The following is a 12,538-nucleotide window of genomic DNA, read 5'->3' on the forward strand; positions in this document are numbered from 1 at the left end:
TGAATATTGATTTTACTACATATTACTTAACATATCAAGGTTTAGAAGGAACTGTTAGGGAGCAAATGTTGCAGGCCACACATCTGTCCAAAGCCTCTATGGCTGCTATTTATGCTCTGCTATCTTGATGAGAGGCAGAGGAATCATACCCAAGCTTATAGCAGAGAGGTGGGCAAGCTATAGCCCACAGGACCATCCTGCCTGTCCCTTGAGCTCTCAGCCCCTCCCCCACAGCCTCAGCTTGCCAGGCCACCAGTGCTCTGGGTGGCATGATAGGGGGGTGGGGGGGGAAGATTAGATAGAGGGTGGATGGGTACATAGGGCAGGGGCCAGGCTCTTTGGGGACACACAGCCTTCCCTACCAAGCCCTCCATACAGTTTTGGAACACTGATGTAGCCCTCAGGCCCCCCTCAAAAAAGTTCACCCACCCCTGCCCTATGCCAATGGCATGTGTCTTCAGTAGACCAGTCTGTGACCTCAGCAAAACCATACCACTGAACATTAAAGGAGATTCTTTCCTCATATGTACATGTTTACATACGAAGGTAAAATTTCATCCTTTTTCTAGTTACGGCTATAATGATGACACTTTACCCAGCTGAACTTTTAACAAGAGCAACACTGACCTTGCATGTTAACACTGCAAATAACTGAGGTTATGCATAGTGTTTAGCTGTGGATTAGACCATCTCCTCAGCTCCAGGCAAAATACTTAGAATTCAGTACATTTTCCCCATCACAGAAGTACTGTCTAGCTGGCTGCTCTAGAATTCTAACCGTTTTCAAGAAGGAAGAAACATTCCATTAAAGTAACAGCTTTGTCTCATTAACAAGGCTCTCAATTCCCTTTATTTTTAAAATTTTATGTACATGAGTGATCTGTATAATGTACATTCAATATAGAAAGTTTATATACTGGATAATGTATAGAACATTTCACAATTACACTAGGTTCTTACATACCAGGTTGACATTTATTTATTTATTTTTTTGCTGAAGTGTTTTCAATTTGGTAAAGCCAGTTATACAAGTGTCTAATGCAGTTTGATCTCAGGAAGATAATGTTAATGATTAAGGACATCAGTGAACTGGTGCAGGGACAAACCTCTAGTAAGTCATGTTCAATGAGACTGATCATGTCAGGAGTAGAGGAGGAAAATTCCGTTAGTGGGGATGGTGGGGGTCAAGTGACTTAGCCCAATTCTTCTGGACTGTAATTCAACTCCAGTCATGCTAATTCATAAAATATAAAAACTAGGAAAAAGTTGTTTGATTCACAGTCTTGTAAACAAATAGAAAGGAACAAAATGTGCTTACGTACAACAAGAAAAAAATTCTTGTGTACCCATTCGGGCTGATCCTTAGCGTGCTTTCTTATGTTACAATGTGACAGACGCACTGACTTTTTTCCCCTAAAAAAAATATATTCATAGAAAAAGGAATAACACTGTCAGGAAACAATTGGAAAGGCAGTAAGTTCACTTCAATGCATCAGAGGGAGGAAAGTGCAGTTCCTCATCACTGGCCAATCTGCCTTTAAAAGTCTTTCATGGGTATTTCAAATCTCTTAGCTGGTATCTCCCAATTCATTGTCTACAGGGGGTGGTACACTGGGCATTACAGAGGATGTCGTTCCTGCAGTAAGGTAGCCAGCAACTCCAGGGCCTGGTGGGGGGGGGGGGGGGGGGGGAAAGAGAAAAATATTGATAATTAGTTTTAATAATCAAATGGCAGTTCTCCACACTTATTGTTCAGAATCACTCTTGTTAACATTTTCATCTTTGAAAATACTGAGACAGTTTGACTGACCTTATAGCTGTCTCCTCATTAAGGTTAACAAAATCTGTTTTATGGTTTCTATTTTTAAGACTTGCCATCAGGAATTGAGGATAAATCTCATTCATATCTGTCCATCCCCAGTCACTGTAGTATGAGAGCCTAGGAAATTCCTAGGATTTGTGCTTAAGGAAATAGAGGGTGCCTAGGGTTTGGGGTGGCATGTTCATATATTTGAGTCTGAGGTTTAATAAATCTAATGTGCTGTGTATCACTAGACAACAAGGAACAAACAAAAAAACCTGAAAAATCAATTCCAGCCCAATGGAAGAGAAACTGACAAAATAAAGTAACCTAATGATAACTAGTATTCAGATATTTTATAATTGGATACCCTCACTCTGGCATTTTGCTTTCGGATACAACTAGGAGGAACTCCCATACTTTGGAGGGATAAAGCCATTAAACCGTCTCACTAGCTGGCAACGTGTCTATCCCTGTTGAGATGGCATAGCACAACTCCTAGTGCTTCTCTTTCACTTAAAAGGCAGAAAGCATTCAGAATACAAGCAGCACTGCCACGCCTGAAGAAAGTGAATATTAATGTTCCATCTCCTCAGAAGAAAAGGAAGGTCCCTGTAATTCTTCTCTGAATCAGAGTTTAACAGATCTGCACTCCTTCTCTTTTAACAGTAACCTTAGTCTACAGTGGATTTGTCACTAGAGCTTGAATCGAAAGTCACTGCCACAAAGACTAAATTTTTCCATATGAGAAACCTGGACTCGCAGGTAGGTACTGGGTGACTCAAGAATAGTAGCCAAGTAAGGACGTTACATTTTTATGACCCCTCTTGTGTCTTGAGGTGATCCAAATGCATCATACCCTTCATGACCCTTGTGAGTAAACACAGGTAGAAAGCAGTCCACTTTCATGTTCATGAAAAGTTGATCTAAAAGCAAAAGCAACTGGAGGATGAAGTATGCAGAGTACTAACTGGTGAAAAGAAGCTGGTTGTAGGGCAGGGGAAGTGTAAGGATCCATAGGGATTTTTCAAAACAAAAACCCTACAAAACCCCTGCTACTTAGGGATTTCTGAATAAAGCTTAACTCCATTACTGTATATATACACAAGGTATACTTGTTTCACAAACCAATTGGTGGATATATACCTTAGCTTACTGGCACAAAGCAGTGGACTGGACTCAAAATCATGTGTGAACCCTAACAGATTCAACATACTAATCCAATTCACTTGTTCCTCAAATATTTTCCCCAGAAATATTCCAATAAATTCCTTCAGGAATGGTTTAGTCTATATATTTACATAGTCATTCAACAAGGCATCTTCTCTAGGAGGAGCGAGTTACAATTTTTGGAACAGTAAGTACAATTGCAGCAGTTTAATAGTCCATATAGTATTTTGCAATATTTTGAGGAGACTACACACTTGCTCCTATTGCATAGCATGCATCTAAAAGAGCATACAAGTCAGTTACTAGGAATGCAGTGAATGGAACATGCGTTTAGCAAAATGATATCTACCTGCATTAGAGAGCTACACAGAAGTTAGCAAGCTGCCTGGCAGAGCACATCTAAAGCCCACTTCTGAGGTGAAGGGGACTGCTACCAGTTAGAAGGGAAGGAGAAGAGACACCTGAGAGAAAAAGAAATAAGCAAGGGAAGTTGTAAGGGAAGTTGTAAGGGAAGTGTAGACAGCGAAGCAGTTTGAAGCAGAGGTAGGACAGAACACTGTCAGCCCTGGTCTACACTACAGATTTACATGACTAACTACGTCGCTCAGAAGTGTGGAAAATCCACACCCGTGAGCAACCCATTTAATCTGACCAAGCTCTGGGTAGACAGCACTATGTCAACATAGCTACTGCCTCTTGGAGAGGTGGAGTACCTACACCAATGGGAGAAGCTCTCCCATGTGAGCACAGGTAGCATCTTCAAAGCGCTACAGCAATCTAAGTGTAGACAAGTGCGGAGTATAAATAGAGAAATACTCATAGTTTATGGTTAGATTACCATTTCTACAGTGTCTTCCCTCCTATGATCAGAAAGCACCTTACAAGCATAAGGCATTTAGCCTCACCCCTGTCATTTAAGAATCGCCCAGTGCTACAAACAAGAAAGGCATAGAGAGGTTACTTGACTTGTCCAGAATCTCTCAAAGTCTGGTCATTAAGAATATAAATTGTTTGGGTCCCTCTGTCCCTCCCCCCAGCAGCTGAAGTCAGCTAACACTTATACCAAAGAAATCCTATAGTAAATGAAATACTGTAGGACTCTACTCAGCAAAAAAGCAATGAGTCTGTCTTCAGAAAGTCTACCAATGCATGGAACCATGTTGGCTCTGATGTCTTGCTGATAGCCGAAAAAAAGTGAGACTGTTTACCAAATAAATGGAGTAGTGAGCGTCTAGGAAACAGCTAGACAGTCTTGAACATGGATGTGTGACTTAGAAGTGCTATGCCCTTTTCATGTAGGGCAAACAAACCACAAATTAGGGTTCTCTTGTTCAAATAATGGTATACCCCTACAGCCCAACAAATGCTAAGAATCTGCTCGTAGGCTGTAACATTCTTAACCTCAATTAGCCAAAAGGGCTCAGTGAGCTTTATCTGGAAATATGATCAGAAATATCAGAGCCTTTCCTTTCTACACATTTGTCTTTGTGTGTGAATAATCTAGTCAGTATTACTTCACAAGTGAGGGTTGATGACCACATGCAGGTAGAGAGAGAAGGTGTGACTATAACTCTGTGCTTATCTGGGGAAAGGCATGCAAGTTCCCTAGACTGTGAGGAAAAGCTTAGTCATACTTGACTTGAGAAAAGGCTTAATGAAGTCCTTCAAAATCAGAAGGATTAAAAATTAAACTCCCACACAAACCTTTTGGCCTTTCCCTCAGTTTTAAATAATTTTAGTGGAGAAATTTCATAACAGTGTTCTAGGTTGCTTTTATCAGCAATCAATGAGAAGAAACCTGTTGTTACAGCTTGTAGACAGTTTGTAGGTTATGTTGAAATGTTAATCATCAACTAAAACTGAACTCATTGTTTGTTAAATAAAATAAGCTTAGCTCTGGACTCCCTGAAGGAAACCACAGTATAATACAGTATGCCTTATCAAAATGAAAAATCTAGCCATGCAAGTTTCTCAAAGTTTGAGCTCTTCCTACCACAAAGTTACAGGTCTCAGAATACAAGTATGCTGCTTCAGCATAATTTTGAGCTACCATGAGTCAATAAATTAATCAAATGTTTGCACAGTGTGAACAGGTAACACCATGCTTCTTGATAAACCCAAGTCTCAAAGGCTAAATTTGCTTTTGAACAAAGTGATGTTATGTCAAAAATGGAGAATAGAACCCATACACTAGAAGTGATGAAGCCATAATGAACTGTGCTCTTAGGCACTTATGAGAACTTTGCCTGTGATCTTTAAGTACAACAGCCAGCTGGAGCTGGAACACACTTTAGCTGTACCACCACAGAGCACTGTGAGGACTATTTGCTATTGGTAGGAAAATCTGCAAGCATAAGAAGTCTTACAAAGCCCATTCCACTTTTATTTTTAAACACTAAAACCATAGTAACTAATTTCTCAGAAATACATGTTCAGGTATGCGCCAGTCATGGGCTAACAACAACAGAGATGGCCTACCCATGTCAGCAGAAGAGATCAAACAGTATAAAATGAAAAACAGTACTTCATAGTGTTAACATAGTGCAACGAATGGTCACATGATGGCAGCAAAACTTTGGAGGATAAATAGAGGCTGGACCCACCACACCTTAAAACAATAAGTCAAGTATCTCAGCTCTATTCAGGCATATTTCAAGGTTCATTTGAAACAGTAGCAGTGAAGTGAAGGTTACAACTCTGATCTGAAATAAGTGTTACTGACCTGTGAGGTATCCTACTGTTTGTGTCTCAGAAATGAACAAGTCATGTTTCTGATCTTTGAAGGCACTCCACACAGAGGAACGAGACAGGATTTCATTTACCTACAACATAAAAAGCTGATAAGTGTCTACATTTAATAACTGCTTACAGTAGCTGGATGGAAACATTCCACTCTTTACTAAATGTGGAAAGGTCAGTTTTTAGACATTAACTAGATCTATAAAAAATGAACACTTAAGTATCCAAATAGGCATACACAATCCTAACCCAAAACCACAACTATTACATAGGGTAAACACTTGGTCATCGTTTGCATGGGGGTTGAATATACAAGCATAGATATCCCAAGAAGATTTAGAGCTATCAAACAGCTTGAATTTCTCCCTAGTGCTTCTCTTCCCTTACCCATTCAGTTGGTCAACAGGGAGAGCAGAAGCAATCATAGCAGTCTCCTGCCTCAAATGTCAGATAGCCTGAGAAGCAGAACTGTTGTCTTGCGGCAGAATCAGGGCGTCAACCTGGATAGTACTTGACAGTCTTGAATGAGGATGGAAAAAAGGGGCCTAGGACTAACTGAACCAGAGGGATGTATGAACAAGATTCTGATTTTACTATTGCGGTGGGAGTGGAAGTGTACACAGTCTCAACTGGTCAGAGGAATCTGTGTTACTTGGACAATTTATTTTTTAGGTCTCAACTCTAAAGCATTCTCTGTGCAGAGGAATTTTCAAGAATCCAAAAAGTTTTCAAGCTGCAGTTCTCCAGATACTTTACTCTTTACCCACTGCGTACAGGCTCTGAGAACACCTGTGCATCAGTCTTGCCTATCTAATTTCAGATGTCGTCAGCCTTCACTGGCACTCTAGGCCTCTCAGACACTATTTCTATATTTTATCCGGTGGCCTACAAATCTCATCCTCTGCTCCCGATCTTCCCTTCGTAGGAAGATATGGATTGACTGACTCATTAAAAGCTATGAATCTGGGATACTCTGCCACTTAACATAAACCATTAGTTGACACAGCTTAAGCACTTCAATAAAGGTTAGGCCGGGAGACATGCTCTCATGTGTATTGGCTCAAAATTGTATCTCTGTATATAATGATTAAGCTTTCTCAAGCCCAGCGATTCAGAACATTGTTAGTAAATACTTACCTGTTCTCCATACTGTAGGCTGTGAGTCATAGACTTCAAGGTTTTAACTATCTGAGCCTTCGTGGCTGATGGGCTTTCCAAATTTTCAAGCCCAACACCTTCAAGCAATTTTAGGAGATACGGAACCAAATCTGCTTTCAAAGCCTACAAAGCAAAATTATTGGAGATACTTAATACAATGGACTTTGAGAACACTTGAATTGAATGGAATTTTACCAGTGTTTGTTTGCTCACTTCACTCTGCTTTAGAACAGTTGTTGCACGAATAAGTTTTTTGTCTTTTGGAGCAACAGGATCTCTTTTGAAGATCCACAATACTCTGAACTGTTCTATTACACCTATTTCTGAAGACAGGTCAGTACAGGTATGCAAACAGCTAAGCTCACGCCGCTGCAGACAAGATAAAAATGCCAGGAAAAAAAGACAATGCAATGATGTCAAACTCAGAAGACACTAAGCTACTTTGTGACAATTTTGAAGTGAGCTGGCAGTTCTGCTCCTGGTCCACATCCTTGAAGCAAGCCCTACTGACATCGTTTTTTCTATTGTCTCAGAAGAGAAAAGTTACAGAATGCAAGTCATAAGCTACCCTCTCACCTTAGAAGCTTTAAAATAAAAGTCTAAGTCTGTTGTCCAAAGAGCACGAGGAAGCCTGTACTGCAGTTCTGAGCTATGGGTGAGGAATTTCAGATTCTAGCTTTGTCAAACGAGGACTTTTAATAGCACTAGACCGACAACAGGAAAATAGACAAGTTAATAGGCAAGACAGAAGTGAGCACCATAGAGCACTCTAAAGTAGTCAGTAATCACAGGACACAGTTCTTGAACACCTCCTGAACTGACTAACGCACAACTGAGTGTGAGAAGTACTTGTACCATTTCTTTAGAACAGCTTGCTTACTTGGGCTACTAAATCATTCTGCTCCTTTTGAAACATGCGATTAAGTGCTTCACAGGCTAGACCAATCGTATCCAATCGCTTTTTCATTCCATTCATCAAAGGGCCAATGGTCTCAAGTGATGCCATTGCTCGAACACAAAGCTGTACATAGAGAAGGAAAAGCATGTGTGCTGTATTGATTGTATTTTTAATCTAAAATTCAAATCCTGAATACTATTGCAACTTGTACATCTACTACGATGATAAACTGCAGATATCCGACTGTCCCCTTCAGACTTTCCTGGAGGAGTTTTACATGTTGCACAATAGGAGCAGCAGGCACCAACTGTTGCAGCAGATGTTTGCTGGATGCTTTTAGCCATAATTAGGATGAATTAAAACCGCTTACTAATCAATCAAACACAGTAATGCAGCAAGCACAGAAGAAAAAACAAAAACGAAAACCCCACCTATCGTTAGAAGCTATGTTGGCTTAGTTTTAAGAGCGAGGGGGTGAAATATCCACGTAGGTAACCAATATGGCTATTAGGCGAGTTCTCAGAAGATTTTATTTGCCACAAAAGTCTACAGGTTGCGGTAAAATGCTCCAACATGTTGTGCGCTAATTACCTTGTGTAGACCTTGCTGGCACACTCCAAAGGTACCTGGTTTGCATTAACACCACATTGCTGCAAACTAGATACATTTTAGAGTGCACCAGCCGGGTCTAAGTGGGGCAGTTAGAACGCTCTACAAATCACACCCCTCTAGAGTGCTTTGGTGGACCATGTACACAAGCCCTAGGCTGGTATGAACGTACACGCCATATACACTTAGTATGCATTCCATCTAAAAGAAAATCTTAAATGTGATACCTCATTATCAGACAGTGTGTGTATGACACGGACAGCACTTTTAGGAATAGCACTGTTCTTGTGATTCAGAGCCTGGAGAATCTTGGGGAGATGACCAAGTGGTGGGACTTGATCTGCTAGCTGAGGCTGAGTGCTGAAGAGGCACACGGTTGCTGTTGTTACGGTTTCTAATGTTTCCCCCTGTGAAAGCATACAAGTCTTTGCATTAAATTATTAATTTTCCAGGTCAAAATTAGCTATAACATTAAAGAAGCTCAGTGCAGCAGGCTATACCACTGCAACTGCAGTACACAAGTACTTGCTGCTTCTGATCTGTGGAAAGTCAGAAGATGCGAAGTATTACAGATACGCATTGATTTCTACAGTGATTTAAAGCCAGTAAATTTGAGGGGAGCGGGGAGGGAGGAATGCATCTCTGTTAGCAAAACACAAGTTAGCATAAACTCACTAAATACATTGCTTCATTTAAAAACCTAGAATGAGTAGAGTAGAAGTAACTGAGCCAGGATGGGCTTCAGCCTACCTGAGTTCCTCCAGACAGCGTCCAGGGAATTTTTTTTTAAGTTAAATTTGATACCACTGAATCACTGACTTCCCTCACAGAGAGTTTCAAGCACAATTAATGATTTTGCTCATCCCGTGAATAAGCTAAAAATGGTTTATTCTTTTTACACTGAGCTGACTGATAGGGGAGGCAACCTTGCTCAGCAGTGATGTAACTGGGTCAACAGCAGTATGGGAAGCCAGTGACACAAACTGAACGTCCCTTTCTAACCTGCTTTTAATGTTGCAGTTTATGTTGGCAAGTGCTTCTTTGACTTTTTGTACTGTTAGGTTGACCTAGACAGGTGCAGTTTTCCTCCAAGCAAGCCATGAAGTTATAGAATGTTTGAGGAGCTTTCTTGGATTTGTATTCCCTTAGTCAATACCCTGAGCTAAAATTCCAATAGGACTTAAAGGAGCAATCAAAAGACAGGGACTCTTGATTTAAGGCATTCAAATTCTAATTGTCCGCTTATTTATTATTTTTAAAGTGCTTCATCTTATCTAAGTGCTTTTGCACAAAATCAGAAATAAAATTTAAAGCTATTTCTATGTTGAAAATGAAACTGCTACCACCATTGCAAGCAGAAATACAAGCACCAAGACAGAAGCAAAATTAACCAAATGCTAATTAGCATCTTACATTATTGCTTTGAAATTTGCCCAACTCTGCCCTTACTATATGTTGCACACAATTTTAAACGCATAGCTAGAAAGGCTTCTTACATGGGGGTTATTTTTCTCCAGTAGTTCAGTGAATTTTTCCAACAGTGCAATAAGAAATTCTCTAGGTTTTCGTAGAACCCAGGCCGGCTGGGCAATAAAGATTCTTAAGAAGACTCCCCCTACAGAAAGTTCACCTTCTGCTTCACCATACACCACAGCAAAGTCTTCAGGCAGCTATATAAAATTGGAGAGGAACGAAAGTTAACATAAAACTCAGCAATAAGTCATCCCTCTTAACGGGAAAGAGGCAAATCAGTAAAACCTTGTAACCAATTACAACCATGATTTCATTAATTTTTTTTTTTTTTTTATTAGAGACCCACAGACTATCAGCTTTCTGTTCCCTAAAACATGTCCAACACGGAATTGTTCAGCAACATTAGCAATACCATAATTTCTTTACAGTAACTTACTGTAGAAACACTAGGTACCTGATTCCTTCCTATAAAACAAGACACTGAACTTGGAAGTACTGTATGGTGAGTGGGCATTTTCAAGTAAATCTTGTCCATGGGTTCAGCTAGTTGCACAGGGAATGAAAATATACTAGTGATGGCCACTAATCACAAAAGAAATTAAATGACATGGCTGATGAAGACTAATGAGTTTTATGTGTAGCATTAACTGAGGATAATCTAATGAGCCTGATTTTTTAGTAAATCATCTCATCTCAACTGTTATGAAAGACATTCAAATATTGAAAGCTTTACACCAGAACTGGTAGAAAAGTTCCAGTTCAGATTTTTATTGGAACCAACAATTGCATTTTTTCCTTTCTTGTGCGTTTGACAGTTTAAAGTGTGAAGCCATGCAGCACATACTCCACAGGTCAAGGTGTGTTGTTTATGTTAAGCTATTTCCAAACACTACTCAATTGTCTTGTCAGAACTACATTTTGTGAGGGGAATTACTAGAATTGCAGTGGAAGAGACTCTAATGTCCTATTATTTTTAGTATCAGAGGGGTAGCCGTGTTAGTCTGTATCCATAAAAACAACGAGGAGTCTGGTGGCACCTTAAAGAATAACAGATTTATTTGGGCATAAGCTTTCGTTGGTAAAAAACCCCACTTCTTTAGATGCATGGAGTGAAAATTGCAGATACAGGCATAAATATACTGGCACCTGAAGAGAAGGGAGTTACCTTACAAGTGGAGAACCAGTATAACTCCCTTCTCTTCATGTGCCAGTATATTTATGCCTGTATCTGCAATTTTCACTCCATGCATCTAAAGAAGTGGGTTTTCTACCCATGAAAACTTATACCCAAATAAATCTGTCTTCAAGGTACCACTGGACTCATTATTTTTAGGACAGATTTACAAATACTTTACTATACATTTAACAGTTCAGACTAGTGAGGTGGCATTTACTATACAACCAATTCAGTTGGCCAAGACACACATTTTTATGTGATGAAAACCTTAATGGATTACTAACAACTGGAAAACAGAGTAATTTGCTACGATCACGCAACAGATTTGATTGTTCAGAAAGTCAGCATACTGGGGACCAATTAAGGCTCTCTGATCACAATTTAGTTTTGAACTTCACTGTTAAGTTTATAACTTATGTACATTTGTAGCCTGCTCGTGTTTAAACGCTTCTAGCAAGAGACCGACTTTGTGGAGTTATTTGGAGGATAGATTCAGTAATTCTACAGTGTAACTTGTTTTTTAGATGTCAACTCTAGACTACAGTAATGAGAGAGAGCAGGTGGTTTTTGCTAGAAGCGTGTCACTGGTATTTTCTACGACACTGCAGAGAAAAGGAAGCGTGAGCACTTATTACCAATTTCCCTACTGTTTCTCTTGGGGCCCCAAAATATGAACATTTTTGCTTTTACCTTCCAGTTAGTGTCAGGGTTGTCCCTCTGAAGTTTAAAGTGCCTGTTTTAAAAAAGAAAGAAAGAAAGAAATTAGGCGAATTAAAAGACTATTGTTCCTAGATACAACAAAACTTTGGCTCCCACTCAAAATCCAAACCTTCACTCTCCTTTTTGGCTCCCCCACTCCCTGACACATGTAATGGTTAAGCAAAGGTCACATTCCAAAACTCCACCTTCTTTCCCCTCACTTTCAATTCTCCCTTCTCAGGTTTGAAACAATGTGTCCTGTTGGGCTGAGAGAGCACACAGAACTAAGTGCCATCCTTTTCTCTAGATCTCCGTAGGCAGCAGGTGGCCATCAGGTGGCAGTTACATGCACTGCATTGCTTGGTTCTTATTCACAGTTGTGCTCTAACGGAAGGCATTGCCTTAATCCTTCTCTACTTTTTAAATCAATCAGAACTCAATTTTTGTCACAGATGGATATTTGTGTTAATTAGTGAGAATGAACCTAAGGAATCAAACAGATACACAAGTGTCACTTAGCACATACAGTAGCTATTTACATAGTAAGTCTACATACTCTAGCATCATTTCTCGAACTGTTGCTGATACTCTATCCCTGGAGAGGTCATTCCAAATTAACTCAGGATTTTCATGTGTTCCTTCAAAAATATGAACAGCAGCTTCAGGGTTATCTCTCATGGCATCCATAAAGACTCCAGGCAGAAACTTCATTAGGGTAATTCTAACCTGCAAAAGAAAAGCAATCCCAACCATTTTATAATATCAAACACCATACCAGTTAAACTCAATGGCATCATAAAAGGTCTTCCTATGT

At 39.8% G+C, this 12,538-nt stretch overlaps 1 protein-coding gene across 2 annotated transcripts in view; it reads right to left on the reverse strand.

Moving 5' to 3' along the window:
• Positions 1-339: 339 nt before the first annotated feature.
• DNAJC13 (DnaJ heat shock protein family (Hsp40) member C13) overlaps positions 340-12,538 on the reverse strand; it is a 104,399-nt gene continuing 92,200 nt past the window's right edge. Inside the window, exons 49-57 of one of the 2 annotated variants that reach the window (XR_014710214.1) lie at positions 12,281-12,450; positions 11,716-11,758; positions 9,872-10,045; positions 8,603-8,782; positions 7,749-7,889; positions 6,848-6,991; positions 5,694-5,793; positions 3,321-3,432; positions 1,557-1,666 (exon numbers count right to left, since the gene is read on the reverse strand). Coding sequence is in view for 1 of the 2 variants with exons in the window: in XM_084619020.1 (XP_084475146.1) it covers positions 1,569-1,666; positions 5,694-5,793; positions 6,848-6,991; positions 7,749-7,889; positions 8,603-8,782; positions 9,872-10,045; positions 11,716-11,758; positions 12,281-12,450 (1,050 nt within the window). In the remaining variant the exon portion in view is untranslated. Of the gene's footprint in view, positions 1,667-3,320; positions 3,433-5,693; positions 5,794-6,847; positions 6,992-7,748; positions 7,890-8,602; positions 8,783-9,871; positions 10,046-11,715; positions 11,759-12,280; positions 12,451-12,538 lie in introns of both variants that reach the window. The other variant, XM_084619020.1, reaches the window with a different exon arrangement.

Source organism: Lepidochelys olivacea (genome assembly GCF_965140295.1).
Source record: "Lepidochelys olivacea isolate rLepOli2 genome assembly, chromosome: 2".
Classification (NCBI taxonomy): domain Eukaryota; kingdom Metazoa; phylum Chordata; order Testudines; family Cheloniidae; genus Lepidochelys; species Lepidochelys olivacea.